The 24,128-nt window shown below is 45.6% G+C and overlaps 1 protein-coding gene across 1 annotated transcript in view; it reads left to right on the top strand.

Annotated features, from left to right (window-relative positions):
* LOC119173215 (transmembrane protein 132C dtn) overlaps nt 1-24,128 on the top strand; it is a 60,986-nt gene that overhangs the window by 24,700 nt on the left and 12,158 nt on the right. Inside the window, exons 8-11 of the mRNA XM_037424166.2 lie at nt 9,167-9,369; nt 12,387-12,474; nt 14,613-14,864; nt 23,080-23,271. Of these exons, the coding sequence (XP_037280063.2) occupies nt 9,167-9,369; nt 12,387-12,474; nt 14,613-14,864; nt 23,080-23,271 (735 nt within the window). The remainder of the gene's footprint in view (nt 1-9,166; nt 9,370-12,386; nt 12,475-14,612; nt 14,865-23,079; nt 23,272-24,128) is intronic.

The following is a 24,128-nucleotide window of genomic DNA, read 5'->3' as shown; positions in this document are numbered from 1 at the left end:
CATTATCGGAAGAAAGGGTGGATGGTCAAGGAATTGGTGCTTGACTGCATTAAGTTTATCTGGTGTTGACAGCCTCAAGCACTCCTAGGGCTCCCATTGATACTTGTTCGAGACCCTGTCCAGCGTCACCTGGCTGAGTTGGTGAAGCAACTGCTGTGCAAGCCATGCACCGAGCATTTTTTCACCCTTGTAGTGATGCTATTGGAGTTTCGGCAGCTTAATGTGTATGTGACGATAGAAGGGTACCAGTTCAAGAGAATTAGACAATGAAAAAGCGCGGCTACTTTGGAATTGAAGTATGGTGTATGAACCCCTGTACGACCCTCATTTCTAGCCTGACACGAGTCAACAGCATGATGACCTGACAGTTTGTTCATCAGACACACATCATTAGCAAAGCTCTCCTCAGGACACTAGACTGTAGATGAGCTACAAATTGTGTGCTTTCAAATCATGAAGTCTGCAGAGCTTGAAGTGACTGGAGTTAAGTAGCTGAAACAGACCTCTCCAGCAGTGCTCTGATCCTGGTTCACTGATTCTTGGACCTATTTTCCCAAGAAGTTTTTCTGTCACACATTCAAGAAGTGTCAATGTTGAATGTACTTGATGGCAAAGAAAAATTTCTATGAGAGGACATGTCAGCCAAGAGACTTTTGCTACAAAATTGTAATGGATGACAGTGACTTAAGGGGAGATGCGGGTCGAAGACACTTTTTTTTTAATATTCATTCGAGAGCAATGAAACTTGAGGTGCTTATAGAACTTTTTATGCTGATTTCGAATATATAATGAGTTGTCTTGCAAGTTGCATACTTTTAGTTTTGCAACATGACAAAGTGAAAAACTTAAGCCCTTTGCCCCCCCTCTTTTCATACCTAAACTTCATTAATTTTTTACAATTGATAGTTCATAATGTTTCAAATGAAGTGTGGAATGCAAACAACTAATTTGGAAGTCCATACAAAATATGTACCAGACGTGAAAAATTTTAACGTGGGAAGTTCATATTTCTCCTACCCTAGTAAAAGTTTACATAACTTTTTTTTATTATATAAAAAGAATATTGAAACTTAAACAAGATAATTGCATTTCTCGTACTTTGGAAAAAATTTGGGAAAAATTTCATGCAGATCTGAGCACCAGAAGTACCCGAAAAAGGAGGGGCACATTGACAAAAATGGCAAAATTTGTGTTTTGAGAAAAAGAAGTTTTAAAGTCAAAATTGCATGTTTATTTATCAAAGATGTCATTGAATGCGACGAAATTTGTACACAAGAAAGAAAAATCCTCCTTGTAGTGACCACTGCCATTAAAATGCGCCAGCACCATAGGTTTGGCCCTCATGGATCTTTCACGTTGACAGCGTAGCTATCGCGCGAGCTCCCGCTGTCGTATGTTCTCCTCGCGGTCAGTCCGTCACCCGCCACGCTCACGCTGGCCTCCCCGCCTGAAGCTACTCGCCGCGAAGTATATGTCGCCGAAAGAATAGTCTCGGGGCACTCACTGTTTGGGCAGTGGAGTTCGACGAACGATGCAAGTCCTTTCCGCTTGTCGGCCGGTTCCCAGACACGTAATCCCAAATGGCGACACGACGGACACATTGCACCGCGCACAAGCATGTTCAGTGCTGTCACATCAGCAATCAACGAAGACTCGTCGTCCTGTGATTTTTCTTCGTCTTCGAAGAGTCCGATCTTTTTCTGGGAGGCACTCACATATTCGAATGCCGCGGCAAACTCGTCGGGCGCATCGGCGTCATTGCCACTACGTTTTGCGGCAGCAGACGATCTTTTCGTGGTTTGAGTGTTCGACTTTGATTTGCGCCGGCGTCCTCGAAATTTGTGCGCCGCGTGAAACTTCACAGGCCGGTGACCGCGCTTCCTACGGCTTTCTTCGTCCATAACGAATAAGCACTCGAGAAAAGCGTTGTTCAGCTGTGCTGCTCGACGAGACACGGATCCTGCAAGTAGGCTTCACAGTACACACAGGCGCGCAGCGGCCAATGGCGGCTCCCGATCCGTACCACGTGATTTAAAAGCCAGTCGCGACGCTCGAAAAAGGCGGCAAAAGTGCGCTTCTCTTTATTATTTCTTGCGTTGCAGCAGCGCGGGAAACCGTCGCTATTTGAAGAGTGAGGCTCGGTTCTTCGCCTCATGCGGTCGACAATGGCGAGCAGCGGCGCATTATCAGCGGCAAGGTGCTCGAAGATGACACACTTTCGGCCTTTTGACAGCCACCTTGTGCTCATCAGACGCAATTTTAAAGCATTTCCAGTTGATTCTCGACATAGATTTTTTTTTTTTTTTCAGAATAGTAGAGGTACTAATCTTAACAAAACAGGTGAAAACAAAAAATCGATAATTTTTTTAGAAAATTCTCGTTTTTCAACCCGCATCTTCCCTTAATATTCAAATGCAGTGCTAATAAATGCTTCCAGTTATTGGACGATATAGAGATTTCAGTTATTAGGCTTTGGGTTATATACAGATGGAAACTTGTTTCTGCTTTCGCTGTCCACAAATTCCACATTACGCTGCATGCTGGTCTGAACTACTCTCAGACCTCATTTTAACAAAGTTGCATCTTACACACGAAAATAGGTTTGTTATATGGAAAAATTTACTTTAAAACATTTATTCCTAACACTACATCGATCGCAAGATTATTTTTACTCTGCTTCAGTATAACCAATATTTCACTATTCCCGGGTTTCTTATACAGTGAATTCTCGGAAGAACAAACCCCACATTAACAAACTTTTTTGAATAACAAACTTTAAAAAAACATCTAGTGCCGACTGCTAATACAAGTTTCAATGTAAAATTATTTCACTACTGCATACTTCAGAATACCAATCTTTTCAGAATAACGAGCATTAATTTAGTTCCACATTATATTAACAACGCCTTAGTACTACAAAAGTTCTGAATCCGTCGCGACCACCGGAGCGGTGCGCAAGCAGATGACACAGCGAATGGACGCCTTGCTTCTCGGGACACGTGTGACAGTACAAAGGGAGGAAAAAAAACGAAAGGACGACTTTCTTTTTTTTCTTTTTGTCGAAACGCCGATGCCTTAGGTTTAGAAGCGCAAAGGCGAGGGGTGAGGGCAACACGGGAGAGCAAGGACAGCGAAGCAGAGTGGAAGTTGTGAAACAGAAAGCATGGGCGCGAAAAACCTGAGAAGCGAGGGAGCAGAAACAGACACGCGAAGAATCTTTTTTATAGCACTTTTTTTTTCTTAGGAAGAGGCGATGACAGCCACAACGCTTTGGGTTTCCCTTTCTTTGTCACTTCTACATGTGCCCTAGGAGGCCTGGTTTGTCAGTCATGTTCACCTCTTTTTGGTGATTACTTATCGCATCCACAAAGCAAGTCTGTGTTCGCGCTGCCGTGCAACTACAAATGGGTTCATCTCAATGAGACCAGGAAGCGGAAGCAGGTTTCGCTTAGCGAGATAGTCTTTGGCAACTGGAAGGCGAAAAGCAGGCTGTTGTGACCAAAGAACCGAATCGCACCCCAGGAATGTAGATGAGCTAGGGACCTTCGCGCTGCAAAGTTTGTAACTTAGAAGTGAGGCAGCTTGGGCTAGTTGGTATGACATGATGATAGTTATAGCGCGACTACAATACGGCGACACAAAGACAAGAAGGACCTTCATGTACTTCGTGTCCTTCTTGTCTCTGTGTTGTCATTTTGTTCTCGCGCTATAACTATCGTCAGGCAAAGTTAGTGCTGCACACATAAAAAAAACAAAAAAAAACTTCTTTAAAGTAAACGTGCATTTTTTGGTGTTCACTTGTGCATTTTTTTTTCTCGTGAAGAAGGAGTTCAAGGACCCATTCTTGTAAAGTCAAGTCGTTTTGGACGGTGGAAAATAAGTTTTTATGGTTAATTTTAGGGCTTTCACTGTAACGACCTTTCAAAATAACGAACAAATTGCCGTGGCCTCCGGAAGTTCGTTACACCGAGATTTCACTGTATTGAGGTTTGAGTGTACATACACAGCCTTTTATCGTACATGATTTTTTTCAAAACCAGTAAAGAATAATGATGCTGGTCATAGATTTAATAGCTCAGAGTCATAGTTTTTGCCTGTAACTTTGGACAGCACTTATTGGTGTGTACAACATAACACGCACTACAAATTAAGCACAACAATGCACTAAATTTTACTACACAGTAAGCACAACAACACACTAAAATAGTGAGCCATATGAACTTTGCTAAAGCCAAGTGGTACACCAGTAATACTGAGGCCAGTAATAGGTGGCCTTTCAGTTACATTTCTTTCTCGAAATACTTGCTTGATCCAGACACAACGAAATATCAGTGCTAGTGCAGTTACAGCAGGGTGATTCCACAAGAGATCGACACGGGTCCAAAAGTTGATATTTTAAATTTCATTGAGTATTTTATATTTCGTGCACCTCTCACCAGGTAGCCCGAAAGTTAACTTCGTTTTATGATTAACGGCATAACTTACGAGAAAACAAAATATCAAACTTCACCAACAGGGAGGCATCAATTTCGTCACCTGTCATTTTCGAAAATTGCAGATGCTATAAAAAGACAAATATTTTTGTTTCAAGGAAGATATTTTTTACCTGAAATGTATGTCTATTGAAGAAAGAATTCATACGGTTTCAAGTTTGCAGACCTTAAGAAAATAGCTTTTAAAAATGTCTAATTTTGCAACAGTTCAAAATAAGTTACGTATTCCCCATTTTTTGCTCCAAAAATAATGCAAGCAGTGTTTTCAAACTTGACACGTTTTAAGGATATAGTGTGTTCATTAGGTACATAAATTATTGCTGCCATAGGGCAAATGTAAATCTTTATATATTGTCTCAAAATTCTCATATTGGCAAAAGTGTACTCCACTGAAATTTGAATAATAAAAAAACCCCCATCTTCGATTTTTCTTAAAATCTCGTAATTAGACAACCAAAGGCCATCATACAGTAATATAAAAAAACGTGTTGCATTACTATGTTTTTAGCGACAATATTCGTGGTACAAATCAGAGCTTTTCGAGAATGCGCTGATAAGTTGAGACATCTAGAAATCGGAACGGAAAAGTGGCAATGAGCTTCAAGCGTGAGTAAACATGACCGCATTTGGTGAAGAAAGGCTGTTTTAGCAGATAGGAGTAACTATTTTGAACACGATATTCTACAGTATCTGAATTCACTCTTATACGTAGAGCACTGAGACTTCTAATATGTGGTGCCTCTCCATTACTGACACACAGATGGAGCTGCTGTGACGGCCATGTGTTTGCAACACGTTGGGTAAGAGAATTGAATGTTGAATGAGTTCATAAATGATTCATAACAAATTTTTATCATTTGGGGCACGAAGACTGCCGCATTAGACTGAAGAACACGCTTTAGGGCAAGTTATCATCCGTCGTCTGTTCTACAGATGAATTGCTGTGCGCCGCATCTCGGAGGCAATGCTTTAGATCATATGGTTCAAATTAGGGACAAAGATTACGCCTCCCATAATTTTATTGACAAAAACATTGTGAAATTCATTTTAACGTACTGTGCTTCAGTTTTGCACTCGCACTGTGGATACTTGCACACGCTGTTTTACGTCTGCTCTCATTAAAGGTGAGAGACATAGGAACAGACGACAGATAGATCACTTTCGTGCGGCTGGTTTCATGCATAGTTGCATGCCAGTAATTTGAGCCTCAAGGAGCGTGGCGATGGCTGACCACTTCAGCCGGGATAGAGTTTTTTTGTTCAGATTACCTCATGTTGCATAAAAAGAAAATACCTTATCAAAAAAATTTCCGCAAGGTCGAAGACATTGGCCTGTTTGCCCTCCAGAAGCTTTTGCCGAAAGCTGCCCGCCATGCACATAACAACTACCACGTCTGCCAGAACTGCTTCAGACGCTTCACAGATATGCTGTCTTCGTCTAATGGCTTCTTAGCTGAAACAGCTGAAGAGTTTTTGCCGGAAGAAGAAAAAGGCAGAAGTCAAGAGGGGTGTGTAAACACGCCTGAAGCATTGTCACATATGCGACTGGAGAAGCTGCATGCGCAAAATAGCAAAGTTCATGCAGAGCCAAGACAACTTAGCAGCAATTCTACAGTAACCGTGAAATGCCACCGTAACGTGTGTAACCCCCACTTTCAACCATCAGATCTAAAATGCAGTGTGTGTGCCCAGTGGTTCAAGAACTTCAAGCAAGACTATGAAGCGTGTTCTTCGTATCAAGAGTGCATGCGTTTGTTGACACTGTTGCCGAGCGATATAGAGCGCCAAAAACTCCAAGCGCTTATACCAAACTTCTCAGCTTACATGATATACAGGTCCCGATGCTGGCGCGCAAAGCACGGGATATGGTCAGCACCAAATGCGGTAAAAAGGACACGGCTGAACCCAATGGACGTCCAGGCAGCTATGGCTTACTACTCCAAAGATGAGTGTAGCTGCTCTCGGCAGAGTCCCAACAAAAAAGATGTATCTGTTATCATTGACGGAAAAAAGGAGCTTGTTTCGAAAAGGTTTATGACCCGTTTGGTGCAAGAGGCTTACCGTCTCTTTAGAGAAGCTAATCCGAACACGTCTATTGGGCTCTCAAAGTTTTATTCACTGAGGCCGAAGTGGGTTCTTCTTGCACCACACCAAGAAGTGTGCCTTCGTATATACTGTGCTAATGCTACGGAGTGTGTTTCTGCCCTACAAGACGTCACCGATGGTGCCTACACGGCGGATTTCTTGAAAGAACTATGTCTTTGCTGCTCCCTTACAAGTGATTGTTTTTTAGGCCATTGTGACTATTGTGCTAAGGAGGACACTCTGACAGCCACATGTTTAGGAATCCCTGAAGATATTGAGGTAGCCTATGCAGTATGGGAAAATGGCGATCTAGTAAAAAAAACAGCCCAGGCAAGTGCTTTTCTGTGAGAGCTAAGTCTATGGTTTGTGAAGTGGATTACCCATGATTACATAAGATACATTCAAGAATCAGCAATACGCCAGGCGAATGAGAATCAAGAAAAAGAATCTTGCATTTGTCACTTTGATTTCGCCGAAAATTGAACAGCCATTTTACCGAATGAGGTACAGTCGTTATCACTGGCACAAACGAAAGGTGTCTATATTCACGTGTGTCATCACAAGGAAGCAATCAATTCAAAGTTTCACAAGGATTCAATCAAATCAGTGATGACACATGCTATGATGCTGCACATGCCTGTTTTGCTCTACAAATAATCCACAACTATATGAAGGAACAACTTAAGCCTGACACGCATGTTACTTATGTTTCTGATGGTGCATGCAGTCACTTCAAAAACAAGTACCAGTTGTTCGAGTTATGTCAGAAAGATCATATATCAACAAAGTGGATTTTTTCGGCCACAGGACATGGCAAGAACTCTTGTGAGGGCGTTGGTGGCCTACTAAAGCATCAGGCTACACTCTGCAACCTCAGAGCGGCAAGCTCAGCTGTGATTATGTCAGCATCCCAAATGGTGTCGCAAATGAGCGCGAAGCTCAACAATGTCAAGCTGCTGTGTGCAAATGCAGACGAGCTAGAAACATTCCGTCAGTTTAAGAAGAGCCAGTGGAAATCGTTGCCACATGTTCCAGGCATACGTTCTTGGCATGTTTGGCTAAGCACATCTGAGGGCACTGATCGTGGTCGAGTTTTGTTAGCATCATGCACTGCTAAATGTGATCTGCAAAAGATGCAGCCATTTTGAGCGCATCTCTTGTTTCACGCAGTCACCACCAAAATACCAGTGAGGGTACTTCAAGCGCATATGCTTTTTCTAGCGAGACCCAACACTTGCATTGGAACATTTTCATGTTTGAGTTTATCTGCAAATATAGACAGATGTTTTGCAACTGAGTTACAGCGTCGAAGGTTTCCTCCATTAGAGCTGTGTTATCAGGAGCATAAACGCGCCTTCATGGGTACGTATTTGTCACAGTGCTAAAACAGCCTTTCTTCACCAAATTCGGTCACGTTTACTCGCGTTTGAAGCTCATTGCCACTTTTCCGTTCCGATTTCTAGATTTCTCAACTTATCTGCGCATTCTCGAAAAGCTCTGATTTGTACCACGAATATTGTCGCTAAAAACAAAGTAATGCAACATGTTTTTCTATACTACTGTATGATGGCCTTCGGTTGTCTATTTACGAGATTTTAAGAAAAATCGAAGATGAGATTTTTTTATTATTGAAATTTCAGTGGAGTACACTTTTGCCATTATGAGAACTTTGAGGCAATATATAAAAATTTACATTTGTCCTACGGCAGCAATAATTTATGTACCTAATGAACACACTATATCCTTAAAACGTGTTAAGTTTGAAAACACTGCTTGCATTGTTTTCGGAGCAAAAAAATGGGGAGTACGTAACTTATTTTAAACTGTTGCAAAATTAGACATTTTTAAAAGCTATTTTCTTAATTAAGGTCTGCAAACTTGAAATCGTATGAATTCTTTCTTCATTAGACATACATTTCAGGTAAAAAATATCTTCCTTGAAACAAAAATATTTGTTTTTTTATAGCATCTGCAATTTTCGAAAATGACAGGTGACGAAATTGGTGCCTCCGTGTTGGTGAAGTTTGATATTTTTTTCTCGTAAGTTATGCCGTTAATCATAAAACGAAGTTGACTTTTGGGCTACCTGGTGAGAGGTGCACGAAATATAAAATACTCAATGAAATCTAAAATATCAACTTTTGGACACGTGTCGATCTCTCGTGGAATCACCCAGCAATATTTTACTAAAGTATGGCAAGGGAGGGATATATTGCTTGAATAATTATATATGCAGTGACATGAAAACTGTGCACACTGTTTCATGGTTTAATGAAAGATCGATGTAGTCTTGCACATTTCATTATTTTTTTTGGACATAGTTTGGAATGAATAAATTCATCTAGACTTTTTTTATAAGGAGCTGTACAAGTTTTACACGCCTTAAAAGTACAGGCACATGACGTACAGGCATCACGAAAATGCATTACACAAAGAAAAGTGAAACGCCTGTGCCTTGATCATAGCACAGGGGTTTCACTCATATCTACCCAGTTGTTCTTGGCTGGCTAAGCATGTTGCACATATTCTCGTGAAAAGATAAACCCTTGCCCACTCTATTGATTGCATGGCGTGGCCTTATTCACGCAGGTCTCACCATCGTGCACTTCGGTGTACCTGGACGGCTCTGAAGTGCGGGGTTCGCAGAACGCAACTGTGCTGGTCAAGTATGGAACATACACAGGCCAGGCTGCTTTCCTGGTGTGGATGCCCGAGCTTCCCCTGGACCTGCGGCTCTCGGACACCAAACTGAGCCAGATTCGTGCCTGGCGCACACCACACAGGCACAAGCGGTAAGGGCTGCGTGGTTTCAGCAGCGCATCGAAACCCTCGCCGTAGCAGTCATAAAAGGTGCTGCTGTTGTATACAGGGTCTGTGCATATAAAGTATGTAGTCACACTGGTACTGGTAAAAAGAATTTATTTATCCCATTAATACGAAAATTTAAGTTCTTCAACATAGTGGATGCACTGAGTACAACTCAATTCCTAGGCTACAAAAGGGTTCCTGAGAGTTAGCTGCTCTGCCCTTTATTATTAAAAGGGCCCAGCAAGACCTCTTCATGAAGCTTGGTCAGAGAACGCTGCTCATCGGTAGTCGTGACTCCTGAGAGCATGTGAGTCAAATATTATAACTGCAGTGCGTGGCCTAGAAACTACGATCGGCTCTCTCAACAAATGATGGCATAAACCTGAATGACTGCGCCATGTAACCATTGGCTGAATTTAGCATCGTGTGCTGCACAGCTACCGCAGCCACCGTGGTACGTCGCAACGGGCCTGCGCGCTTGCTCGTGGTCCGTGGGACTCAGGAAAAAAATAAAGGGCTCAAGGTCACGATGTGCAAGGGACGTACCGTATTTACTCGCATAATCCTCGCACTTTGTTTGGCGGAAAACCGATGCAAAGTTGGGGGGTGCGAGAATTACGCGGGGAAATCTTTCCACGAAAACGTACAGAGTGAAAAGAAAACGAAGTGGCTGCAAATCGAAATTCTCATACCAGCAACTAACAGCAAGCTTTGAAAAGCAAGGCTTATTTGAGACACAAAAAGTGGAAGCAAATAGTCGAGAATTAGGATACCATACGCAAAGCTTGCGGCCGTTGCGGGTGTAGCGGTAGCGTTCGTCGCTTAACAGGAGCCCTCAAAAGATAAGTGTAGGACTTCAGTGTTGGGCTGATGGCTATTCAACAAAATCGTCCGCAGTTTCCTTCTGAAGAAATAAAGTTTACCATCAATCCCAGTTTTAGGCACATGGCAGCCCCAACGCATCTTGGTGGCTTTCAGCAGCCGTCACCAGTAGCGAATACAGAACTCGTAGACTTCGAAGGGACTATCGGCGGCCCTGTTGCTGTTGTTTAGTGCATGATCTATCACTTTCAACTTGAATGCAGCCGTGTAGCTTCAGTATCACCCCATAACGTGACTAGATTACCTACACAACATACAAAACACGCCGCAATGTGCACTTGCCACTTTGGCTTGGCTTGGATTGGATCGAATCTCCGTGCAATGATAATACGCTTGATGCTTAAGAGATGGCTTGCGCTATCATCATCAGTGGCTCGAACGAGCAGAATACAATATTGCGGCAGTTTTTGGGGGTGCGATAATTACTAGAGGAAAAAAAGAAATCGTATTTTTGTTGGGCGATGTGGGGAGTGCGAGAATTATGCGAGTGCGAGGATTATGTGAGTAAATACGGTAACTTCTTTCTCCCATGCCTTCCTTCCTTGCTTAGCTTCCGGGGCGCTCGTTGAGACGAGACGAGAGAAAGCACCTACAGCGTTCTGCAAGCCTTTGCAACTCCGCTCGAACTTGATGGATTTAAAAAATTTTGCTATTGTTGATTCGTGAAGCAATAAATTCCTTTAATGAAGGTGTTCAAATATTACTTAGATTTCAAAAGAAGTCACAGCTTTGCCATAAAGGCGGAGAAGCAATGAACGCGATAGCAACAAATTAGAAGGTCACATGCAGAATGGCAAGCGCATCGAAATGTGCCCCGCGTTCCTCATGCACAAATGGCGCACGAAACGTACTCACAGGTACAGATGTATGCGAATAAGCGTCTCAGTTGTTACTTCTTTGTGTCTGAAAAGCGTGCCCTTTTCGTAAGCGGAGGCTGTGCATCAATTGCAGTGACCTTTGTGTGCCCGATAACTACAACAGAATCGTTCCAGTGAAGCCCCAAGTCTAGCCAAGAGGTACGATTCTCCCCACTGCAATATAAGGGCACGCGATCGAGCGTACACCCACTTATTCTCTACATGAGCCAAAGTACACGTGAGAGATGAGAGCCGCCGTGCGCTCACTGGGCCATCTTGCTGACAATGCTGAAAACACAATAGTTCCCCCCCAGAGATGCCTTCCAACAGCGGTAAGTGGTAGATATAGATAGCTTGCTGTTTAAACGTCCAAGGAGGTACCCCACGGTGGCTCAGTGGTTAACGCCTCGCATTCAAGACGTGGAGGTCCCATGTTCGGTTTCGCGCCCTGGAGTCTTTTCTCTGGATTTTTTTATTTTTTGTGTTTTCATATATATAGATACGTATACATATACGGTGCATGACATTGACGCCGACGTCAACGCTTACGCCGACGGCGAAATCCAGCCGAGAGTGTCCATATAATTGCTATCCCAATGGAAGCATTGCAGGACTGCATTGGGTACATGAAATACATCGTACACCCAAACCTTACTATAGAAAATTTGCATCTGCTCCAAAAATACTTCATTATATCTGAAAATTTGTTATAAATAACTTGTTACACTGTATTTATGACACAGCTATTATTCACTTTGTTATAACCAATACTTCGTTATATTCTAATTCTGTATATCGAAGTTTAGTTGTACTTACCATATCTGAGTAGAGAATACAGATCTCAGGCCATGCTTTAATGGCCTGACATGTAATGGACTGAGATGGGAATGTAATGGATTTTAGGTGGGCTTATTGTCAACAGGCCTCCGTGCTTAATATAAATAAAGGTGTATCATGTTTCATTTTTTCCTCTCGTAAAATCTAGGGCAGCCTATGTTCACATAACTTTTTTCTTATATTTTAGAAGGCCCTGCATGTAGGAGTTGACCTATTTTCAAGTAAATATGGTAATTGTCTTGCAAACAACACTAAAGAAGTGTTTTCAAGTTAGCAGACATTACATCTTTTCAGGTGAAGTTATTGTATAAATGGACATGCTTTACCTACGGTTTCAAGCACTTTTTTTTTATAATGTCTATGTGCTACAGTGGCTGCCATGACGTAGCAGATTTGAACGTCTCAAAAATTCTTTTACCTTGCAGGTGTCGAAACCCTCTCCTGCAAGGGACCACAGATTGTCGCAATGATTGGCTGCGCAACAAGCGACGCATCCTTGACAAGTGGGACGATGTACGTAAGCTGCCATTTCTTTATAAGTTTCTTTCCTTTCTTTTTCTTTAATGATGGCTCACAAGCCCGAATTTTCGTGCTTGGCACGCTTTATGCCATAAGCAATGAAGACTAACAAAAAATATGTTATGTTATTGTACAGCACAGTGGCAGAGCCAGAAATTTTTTTCTAGCTCTACCACTTTGCTAGAGGTGTGTGATTTGATCATACTTTAATATGTATGTTTGTGCTTTTGTATTCGTACTTGTCTATATGTGCACGCAAAATTGAAAAATTCAACCCTTCTGGGTATGCCAGTAGTACAAGATATAAGCATGAAGTATTGTTCAACAGCTTTCACTCTTCATTTGTCGAGTCTGCTGCTGTGCCAGCCCTTGGGGAGTATGTTCAAAGGCTCTTCTCTCTTGAAGATCCCACGTAGGTGTGGCTTAGAAGCTTTTGCAACTTAAAAAGAAATTGGTTGTGCAGTTTGCTTATACGCTTGTCACACAGCACTGGTAATGTCATTTGCTGCGAATGACGTTAGGTGTTAATGTCATCTTTGTTGTTGTTACACGGTCTCAGTGAATGATATTTGCACCTAGTGACATTCACCTGTTGAATGTGTTCGCCGAGCTCATGGATGCGCTGCATATGTAATCTCGTCAACAGGTGCTCGACAACAGATTAAAAAATCGACATCTCAAAACGTGTAAACAATGTTGAGACGTTTAATAAAGGTTAACTTTCCAGTAAATTTTAAACATAAAATTAAATAGTGGAAGCAATTTGTGCAGCTATATTCTCTTTCTCAGATTCCGAGTTGCCGCTATGGTGCCTCCTGTCAGCTATGTTTATAAACACTCGCCGTTTTGGTGCTGTTGTGTTAGACTCGCTAGTAGCAGAATGCACACGAAAGTGTTGGACACCAGTTTAGGAAGAGTGTTTTCAAACCAATTATTTTTTCTTGGGAAGCACCACAGTACTCTGTTAATCACCAGCGAAGTCGAAATCCAAAGAGCAGCCAATGTCAATGAATTGGCATGCAGGCGCAGCTCCAACTCTCTAGTCATTTGTGACCTTTTTTCACAGCAAGCTTCAGGCACTTCAGTCGGTTATGATGCTTTATTCATAGCAACTGGAGAGCAGTTAATGTTTGTTTGCACTGATCATCATTCATTGCGGTCACAATTTCATGGATGCTGTGACGGTACCAAATATTGCCGACTGTAAGCTGTGAACAGTTTAAAGCTATAGTCTTGCTTTGGTGATTTTTTTTCTACTGATGCTGTTTTATCGCATCCCTGTAAATTAAATGCACGATTTGTAACTTTTTGGTATCATAGCAGCCTGCCGATAAACATTGACATCAATTGCAAATGTCATTAGTTGGCAACATGCTATCTAACTGGTACTGGCACCAACTTTCAAAGATAAGTCTACTCTGCCATACATTTCTCCTTTATACAGAAAAGGCTCTGAGCAAGTTTGCTGACAAGATGTTTTATTTTGCCATTATTTTCAATTTTTGCATCGTGCACATACTCACGTCAACGCTTTCGTGACGTTTGGCTACAATGTCAATTGTGTCTTCACGCTCCAGTATGACCAGTTATATTTAATTCAGGTCCAAAATACTTAGTATGGCCACTTACCCGTGGCCATAACATTCAGAACGGCTACTGCGTGTCACCAATGGAGCCAAACAGGGGAACGGACATGGAAGTGTCACAATATCTTGTGCAAGCACGTGACAAGATCATACCATGTTGTGATGTCAGAAAACTGCAGGAACTAAAACTTGCTTTTAAAAACATACTGTCATTACCTTTCCAAGGTTCAGTGAAGCTTACGAGTATGTTTTCTAGGTACTTGAGGGCTTGGTCTTTCATTTCACGCAGAAAAAGAAAAGAACTAAAAACTTTTTTGCCAATACACCTTTGAATGATCAGTACAAGTTTCACTCATGTTCCGTGGACTTTCTGCATATTGCAAACAATGTCTGTAGTAGCGTTTGATTAAAGGTCTATTATTAGGTCGTCTTAGTGTGGCTCAATTAGACCAAGCGAACACATTTTCGTTTGTTACAATTCACTTTAACTGGATTTCAAAAACAAGTCTGGCAATCCTTAATCTTGACCTCTGTTAATCTACGCAGGGTGATGGATCGTCGCCAGGTGGTTCGCCAGGATCCTGTCGACTGCGCTTTCAGCAGGCACGAGTAGAGGTGCTGACACGCTTTCAGAGTGTGGACCACAACTCTGGCAGGGAGGCATACCTCCTGGGGCGACGCACCCAGGTGGCCGTCACTAGGCTCGTGACACCCTTCCTCCGTGTGGCGGACGCGCACCTTGCCTCGCTCAAAGGCACGACTGTCCGAGGGCTGCGCGCTGGGCGCACTGAGGTCCAGGTGGGGGCATTATGAGGTTTGCATGTTGCATGCACTGGTAGAATTTCTGAGCGGCCATGCCTGATCCAGAGAAAACGGAATGGCCAATGCATCACACGTACACAGTTAGATGTTCTTACACATGAACTCTTCTAAGTGTTTGTGCGTGTACCTAAGGATAGTTAACTAGGCTGCTTTGGTTAGTGAACCTACATTCCGCAGCAGTCGTTGGACATACCGAATTCACTCACATCATTTGTGCACTTTATTTCACGATTTTGGTGCTTCGAAAAGGGGGTACGTCAATTACGCAAAGATTTCATGAACACATCTTAAATAATGCGCAATAGTATATAGTCCTATATATAGTGCACAATATATACATTAAAAAAATAAGTTGGAGCACAAAGTGTACTTCTTCGTTTAACAGAATTAGCATGTACTTTAACGAGCCAGATCCGGTCATGCCCAGTCTGTAGGAATCACTGGCAGAGAGATCCATTTGGGAATCATCGTTGCGCCCACTGTCACCCTCACCCGAAGTGTGCCGAAACTCTTCTCGACAATTCTGGGAGAAACCAGGACCCATGACACAAAGATACTGGAGGACCGAAGCTTTCCCACATTATTGAAAAGGCCTTCTTTAATAGCAGGAAGCTTTCATTAGCAAGCATGCACTCTTTTTTTCTCCTGTACTGAATGTTGCACATAGAAAAACCTTATACTGAAGTGCTTGGTGGCGGCACCGTTCCCATTTTCTTTGGCAAACTTTATAACATCGAGCTTGAATTTCACCGTATAGTTATTGAAGCCCATCGCAAGGGAAGGGTAAAAACATGACAGATGGATGGTGAAACCTAAACTTGGGAAATCAAGCAAGCATGTGTCGCAGCGTGGTCACATAAAACGCGGGGAAAAGCTTGCGCAACAGCCTCTTGCCCATATCCGATTCAGGAAATAGTTCTCGCCGTGTTGCAGGCATGCATTCTCACGAAAGAGACTGGGAGATGAAGGTGGGGGGGGGGGGGGGGAAGGGGGCAAACCTTCAAGCAGTTCCGACCTGTCAACAGGTTTGGGTGTTCAGATATGGTATTCTAGGGACCGTAGTTTGGGGAGAAGACCTCAAAAGAACAGATTTTACGCTCGTCGTTTTATGTGTGTCTGCACTATTGTGCCTGCCTGCTCGGCGAAGGGCGCACCCGTTCAATGCATTTAAAGGTCCAAACTTCCTTTGTGCATGCGCCAGTGAGCTGGCTCAAGCAGTTTGGGGGTGCGAAATATGCAAGAAAATATTTTTTAGTGAAGCATCTTAAGGTCTAGGCTCGTTGATTGTCTGTCCATCACAGCACAGCGCATGCAAGGTACCCACTAGTATATGCTCTCCGTAACTTTCACGAAGCAGGGAAGCACCCACTATGCCACTATGTAATTCATCCTTCTGTTCAAAAGTGAGGTACCCGCTACAGATCTGTGAGGCATTATGCACACTTTGTTTGTGCTGTGGCTGATGACGAAGCATAAGCACGTTCTAGACCACACATCCTTTTTCTGCCGTGGATGAAAACAAACATATACGCACTCTCGCCCGTGATAGGCAACGCCGACACACAGGAACAAAACGGCATGCCGACAACAAGCTGCTACTCCTGAGGCGAAAGCGGGGCATGTGGCAGCTCATGCAGAGAGAAAGCTGCCCTAGAGACGTGAGCTCGGGAAACAGCTGCAAAGCGGCAATGCCGACAGCAAGCTGCTACCCTGGAGTTAAGGGCGCGAGAAGCACCGGCTCAACGGTGAAAATGCCAAGCGGGCTTGGGAGTTAAAAGCTCAGAAAGCAGCAGCTCAATGGCAGTGCCAACAGCAAGCTGCTCGCATAGCTCGTGGCTGTGTTGGCTAGCACAGCGGGCTGCTGAGCAAAGGGTCGCTGGGCCCCCAATATGTCGTTTTGAATTTTCTTCTTATTTATATTTTTTATGTGTTTTTAACATATATAACTGTATATACATATCCAAGATGCGGCAACAATGGCAAAAATCAGCTGAGAGTGTTCATATAAATGATATTGTTATGGGGGGATGACATAAAGCCGGCGTATTTACAATATTTGCAGTCCACAGTAGTGCAGGTAAAAACAACCAAGATGGCGAGAGCAGACACAATCTATGTCATAGAGGCGCCCGCCGCTATCAGTCGATGATCGGTGAAAGAAAGGAGGCAATGGCAGTCCAGGTGATAGGCAAGCAAGAAAAGCCCCGCCGTCTATTTCGCAGCGGTTTAAGTAGCAACTGTAACCTCAGTACCACGTGTTTCCATACATGGACCAGGCACGGTGAATCGGTGCATCATTTAGGAGCGCGCTTTCTGCACATAGGAAAGTCATTCCGGCACATCCCCCGTTTTGCAATATAACAGTGGTTTTGCGCATGGAACTTAGAACATTCATACATGAACAAAACCCAGAACTCTTTGTGGTAAAAAACCACGAACAAAAGCTTATTTATCAATACCATAGCAAACCGGTCCCTTAACCACTCTGCCAGACCTGGTCACAGTCACGGAAGCGAAAGGTACTGACGTGGAAATCACAGCCTCAGAATCTGTAGGCACTGAAGCTGACGTTAAGACAGCGGGTGGCGCCCTTTTCGTCAAAACCAAGTCGGCTGACTCGCTTTCGTTTGGGAACTCGTAGCTGCTGCCTTCATGCTTTTCCTGTTGTGGCATGCGGTTCAGCATTCGTCTGTTACACCGCAGCGTAACCCCATCCTCAGTTCGTATTATGTAGGAACGGGGAGTAGCGGCTGTCGCTAGCTCAGTTCCTCTGGCTTTCATATCCGTTACCCAAGCAGAATCACCTGGTGTTAGTTTATTTAACTTTCTGGCTCGGTGGCGTTTGTTGTAGTACTGTGCTTGCTACTTTTTGTTGGCCCTGTCTTTGGTCGCAAGAGTAAGCAGCGGTGGCTGCACTGAATCACGGAGCTGCGGTGCCATTGGAACTCTTGTCCGAAGACGCCGGTCCATAAGGGTTTTTGCCGGGCTAGAGCCAAGGACGCCTCGAGTTGTCCTGTAGGCAAGCAGAGCCAAGTATGGGTCCTTGGATTTGAGTATCAGGCGCTTAATCGTTTGAACTATGCATTCTACTTCCCCATTAGCCTGAGGGTACCTAAGGCTTGCAGTGACCTGACCAAAGCCGTAATCATGGGCAAACTTCTCAAACTCGGTACAAGAAAACTGTGGTCCATTATCTGTCACCACGGTCTCCGGAATGCCATGACGTGCAAAAATGATTTTTAGCATTTCTATAACCACACCATTTTTCGTTGACGGAAGGAGGGCTACTTCCAGATACCGCGACAGGTAGTCGACCACGACAGGGTAGTGATAGTTGTTGCAAAACACGAGTCGACCCCAACTCATTCCCACGTGAAACTTGGCATTAAGGTTGAGATAAATGGCTCACAGTTATGGGTGACGAACCGTGAACAAGTAACACATTCTTTTACTTGCCGTGCGAGTTGTTCGCCGAGGCCTGGGCACCAGACTATTTCTTTCACCAAAGCTCTTGTCTTTGAGATGCCCTGATGCCCATCATGGAGCTTGGTTAGTACTTCTTTTCTTAGGCATTGAGGTACTACCAATCTAGTCCCCTTTAGCAACATGCCATTGCATTCGGCAATTATGACACAATCCTGCAAGTACGGAGCTAGGTAGCAAGGAAGTATTGGTTTTTCTGGCCAGCCTTGGCGACACAACTTCAGCAAAGCCTGACAAACAACGTCGGTCTTTTGAGCATCACGTACTCTGTTAACAAGAAGCCCTTGAACACAAGATTTAACAAATGACGAGACTTCCGAAACGGTCAGTTCACCGGCGAGTTTATCTGCTTTCATCGGCGCTCGTGAAAGAGCGTCCGCCGTAGTCAAGCTTTTGCCGGGAATGTACACAATTTCAAATTCATACCGCATCAATCGCATTCTGAAGCGCTGCACTCTTGGTGGCAACAAATCGATAGGCAACATTCTCGCCGCGCGTGCCTATCGCCCGCATCCGCCAGCCAGCGAGGCCCTTGAACCGCGCTGCGCGTGGGGAGGGGTCATTACCCTTCCCCAGCAGCAACAACCCGCCGAAGCTGTCTTTGCGGCTACCGCTACAGGTGGGCGCACGTGGGAGATAAGCGATCGAGCTTTAGATCCACAGACGTACGGGAGGCATGCAGCCGGTGCTGCATCGCAACTGGACGCGCACGAGCAGGGACGAAATTTGACCCAGCGCATCACCGGTGGTGACGGTTGTCAGAGCGGTTCCTTTGATCACGCTGAACCGACCCCTGCAGCTCGAAGCTGCTCGGTCTCAGGAAAGGGTGCTGAACTCTTGGCGTCAACAAATCGAAGCGACTGCCGCGCAGGTACGCCGAAAAAGTCGGGTGTGCCTGCCTGTTCGACGCACTCCTCACTCGAGGCTCTGGGCTCAGCGATAGAAAAAGGTCTTCTATCGCGCGTACGTACTCCTTAAGTGACTCATCAGGAGCTTGTGTGCAGAGCTCGAGCTCACGCTGCATCCTACTCTCGTAGTCAGCGGGTAAGAATTCGCGCAGGAAGGTCGCGCGGAACTCATCGAGGGTTCCTGCTCGGTGGCCGGAAAGCCGATGCCACCTGGCCGCGTGTGTCAGTCAGTGCAGCCGAGACGACGCGTCTGAGCACTTCCTGGTCGTCTAGACCCATGCCTCTCTGATAACGTGTGAGGGAGTCCAGGTAATCTCTTGCACTTTGCTGATCACCATACCCGCTGTAGGTCGGAACGGTCAACATGACAGCGGGATGAGGGCGTTTCGGAATGGCCGAAAGCGTTTGGACTGCCCCCGTGAGTGCTTGAATCATTTGGGCGGCATTTTGCAGCAGCGTCTGTGCGCCCGCTTCAAATGAAACAGTCAGTGCATTAGCGGCGCGGTCAAGCGATGAGGAATTGCCTCCGAGCTCGATAAGCGGCGCGGTTTCAAAATGGATACCAGCCATTGGGGAGCCCTTGTTGTTCACAGCTGACTCTTGGGGCAGCTTCACGTGAAATTGCTAGGCCGCTTGCGGCTGGCGATACAGGCGTGGGCTCAAAATGAGCTTGGCTGCTAGGTTGCGTAGGAGCTAGCGGGCGAAATTCGGCAACGGCTGAGGCCACGGTGCCGATCTGCGCCCCGGAAGCTCCACTGAGAGCCGTTTCGAAGCGTTGTGACATGGAACTGCCATGCATTCCAAAGGGAGCAGTAGCAATCCCATTCGCCCGCGTGCACTGTTGGGGTTGGGCTATAGCCCCCGACCCAAAACACGCTACCTCTCCAGTGGCAGCTGTTACGTAGCGCCTCGTGTCATCCCGACTGGGGCTAGTGACAAGTGAGGGTGCGTGATTGTGATGCTCAAGGGGGGCACTAGCCCTGTTTTCGAGCAATGCGGTGTCTGCTAAAAGCGTCAGCGAACAAAACTTACGCGGAGCAGACATAACGCGGGCAAACACGGCGAGCCTGGTTAGCAAAGGCGGGCTGACTCGGCTAAGACTAATCAAAGGCTTAATGAACCTTTGATACCGCGTTGGGCGCCAGTATGGTGACCTCACTACTCACCGTAGTGGATGATCACCGCGGGTTCACGCTTAGCGAGCCACAGGGCCGCGACTCCGTCACCACAGCTTGTAGCACACCGCTCCGCGCGCGTTTAACTAATAAGGCGTTTAGTGCGGCGTAGCAAAACAGACAGTGTTACAGTACAGAAATACACAACACTATATTGCCTTTGGCGGCACCCCGAACAACAGTACAACGTCCGCTCCCGGGACGCGGAGAGCAAAAGCTCCCACACGCGGACGTTCATAATAAGGGGAAACCGCGAGCACGTCGCAGCAGGCAATGGCGAGCTTTGACACGCCGGTCGGGAAAAGGTCACTCGCGGCTATGCTGCACACTCTCACAATGGCCACTGGGCCTGGTCGCGAGTGTTAGGGCAAACGTCGTACGCGTAGGCCTACGGCAAGTGCAGCTCGGTGTGGTACGACCACTTCAAGCACTAGGCACCACTGTGGGCTTAGCGTATGGTACCGAAGCTAGCACTCAAGTAAACACGCCTGCCGAGGTGCCAAAGGCCACCCCAGGCAGGCTACAGTCTGGTGATTCCAAAAGGGGACGCGGACGAAGGAAACACGTGCTTACCCGGCGCCGACCACGGAGGAGAGAGAGCTCCGTCCACTCGCATGTAACACGTGCCGCACCCGCACGTGGCGCCATCTATCTCCACGCGCCGTTACCAGAGCAGAAGAAGCAAAAAGTGTGGCTGTGTGGCGGAATGCCCGCGAAATGGTCGCGGGCGCGCTTCAGATCCCCACAGACTATAACAAACAAGAAAAACAGTCGATCAGGGCAGAATTCGTGCTCAGAAAGTCATGGCCGAGGATAAGGTCATGAGAGCACTCATCCAGAACAGCGAAGAGAACTGAGGTCTTGTGGTCATCGAAGCTCACACGCGCAGAACACATTCCAAAGACGGTAGGTGTACGACCATCAGCTACGCAAACAATGGGTGATGAGGTGGGGGTAACGGCTTTACGAAGACGACGAGAAAGGTGAGCGCTCATGACTGATAATGGGGCACCTGTGTCGATGACCGCTGAAACAGGCACGCCATCTACTTCAACATCCAAAAGGTTTTGCAGAGTTGTCAGAGTTAACAGAGGATTTCCGGGTCGACAGGTCAATGCAGCATCACCTCTGGGAGCTGCACCGATCAGTTTTCCGAGGAGAGACGGCGTGGGAAAGGTGAAGGGGAGCGACGGGGCATAGGTGACCGAGAACATCGCTGGGTCTGGGGGGACGGCGAGCGGTCGTAACGTGAGGTGGATGTTTGATCATTAGGGTTCGTTGGGTCCTCATGGCTGTGCAAAGAGGAGGATCTGGTGTTATCTAGACGGTGTGTTGAATGAGGGGACGATGGCCAACGATAACGACAATAGCAGGCAGTGTGGCTGACGCCATTGCAGTTGAAACTTATTGGCCTGTCATCACGCGTGCACCACTGGTTCAGATCAGGGTACCTGTAATATGTCTGTAGCGGCCGGTAGTATAAAGCAGGTCTGACCGCGGGACGACTTGGGGCACATACTGGCCGCATGCCTACATTTGCCAGTTCTTCGCACACGACGGCCTGGATTAGTGACACTGTCGGGCAGACTTCCTCGTGAGAACAAGCCTGGGGAGTAGATGGAGTTGCTGCCTCAATCTCTCGGTGCACAAAGACGCAGGAAGATTTAGGTACTAGGGGGCGGCTGAATCTGGACGTCTTGGCACAACAATGTGGCGGCAGTGTTAGGTCGCCAAGCTAATTGCTGCGAGACTCGTCGGCTCTTTGCTTTCTTGAACCGTCGGCACTTCCTGATAATGTCGGCAATGGTGGAGCAGTCTTTATACACAAGCAAGTGGAAGGTGTCATCAGTGATGCCTTTAAGAATGTGGCGGACTTCGTCGGCTTTAAGCATTTGGCTATCAACTTGCCGGCACCAGGCTAAGACATCTTGAATATACACCATGTACGGCTTTATTGAGGTTTGGGCCCTGCACAAGAGTTCATTCTAGGCGGCTCGTTGGCGTGCAATGGGCTTTCTGAAAGGTCTTTCATTTTTTGTTTGCATGCGTCCCAGCTCGCCAGCTCCTCCTCGTGCGTGTCGAACCACACACTGGCGGTACCCCTGAGGTAGTAGCTGTCATTTGCGAGCATCAAAGTCGGATCCCAGCGATTGGTCTTGCTGGCGCACTCATAGTCTTCCAGCTACTTCTCCACGTGCATGATATCAGTCCCGCAGAAAAGGCCAAGGTCTCGGGGGTGGGTAACAACAACATGGCTTGATGTATTCGGCATAGCGGGGGATGCTTCGACGGCATCGTCTGTCGGCATGATTGCCTGTCCAAGACGACGCCCGCTGCAAAGTTCTGTCTCGCGTGAAGCGCGTACCCCGCACCTTCCACCAATGATGTTACAGGGGGGAGGGTGACAAAAAGCGGGCATATTTAGAATATTTACAGTTCACAGTAGTGCTGGCAAAAACAACCAAGATGGTGAGAGCAGGCACCACCTAGTCTTTTTTATTCATCTTCTAAGTGAGCGGCACATAACAATTCTTATTAAAGTCAAATGCACAGTGTGACAGCCAGGTGTTGCTGTTCTTTATTTAAAATTTTTGTCTGATAGAGCTTTGCTTTTTGGTCGTGCAGGTGCTGTCGCCCATCACCGGCAAAGTTCTGGGTGCGAGCGAGTTGCGGGTGAGCACAGACAAGGAGAGTCTGGTACGCCTTGAGGTGCAGCTCGTCACAGGCCTCTCGCTCGAGGTGCTTCCCGACGATGCGGCCGCGGGGGTCTTCGTGGCCAAGACGTCCACCACTCACGCACTCACCTCGCTATACCAGGCAAGAAAGACACGCCCTGAATGACAACACTGTTGTCTAATTACTCGTTACCCTTTCCAGCCTGATGCCTTATGCACAAGGCTGTATGATACTAGCTGTCAGTGTAAGGCAGGAGAGAATTTTACAGTAAATAGTGTTCTGTGAGCACACAGCTGTGAGTTTTTTTAGTGCCGAGGCAGTAAAAAGACAGTTCAGGTCAGCAGACAAATCACTGGCTCTATGAGATATCGGGAGATTTAAAGATTAAAGACATAAGATGGTAGGCTTCAACAAGATAAGAATTATTAAAGGCAGCTGGGAAAGAGCTTCATGCCGCTATGTGCATAGTTAGGATGGCAGTTTTGATGTGCATTTCATAGTAGGAATGAGTGTAGACAAGCAGGCAGATGACAAATAATTTGAAGAACAGAAAGTGTATTTCTGAAACTTGTGCCTATGAAGAAAAACACAGTATGATTTCGTTTCAGCAGACCTTCATAGGGAAGAGAGTCTTGGCTTGTTGTAAAGGGAACACGTCTATACTGTAAATGTGTAACAAGTCTGTTTTAAATAAAGAGAATCACAAACATGCTCAGAGAACAGAGTTTCTCTTAAAGCTTCTGAAAAAAAGTTTGTGAGCTTCGCCTACACTGTGTGGTGGACAACTTTAGGCACTATATGTGTCTTCATCATCACAAGCGTGTTCACTTCATCTGCACTTGTGGCCTGTTGTTGAAAATAGCTTTTTTAGTCCTTAAATGTAATCCAAGGCCAGTGAAGCACGTTGTCACTTTCTCGATTGCAGTCCCTAGGGTGCCTTCTTAATTTTCGTCCTCTGCTTCTTGCCCTGCATTTGGTACTCTGCGAATTTGGGCAAC

The sequence above is a fragment of the Rhipicephalus microplus genome, unplaced genomic scaffold, assembly GCF_043290135.1.
Source record: "Rhipicephalus microplus isolate Deutch F79 unplaced genomic scaffold, USDA_Rmic scaffold_21, whole genome shotgun sequence".
Taxonomy (NCBI): Eukaryota; Metazoa; Arthropoda; class Arachnida; order Ixodida; family Ixodidae; genus Rhipicephalus; species Rhipicephalus microplus.
This window is presented reverse-complemented; position numbering and strand designations above follow the sequence as displayed.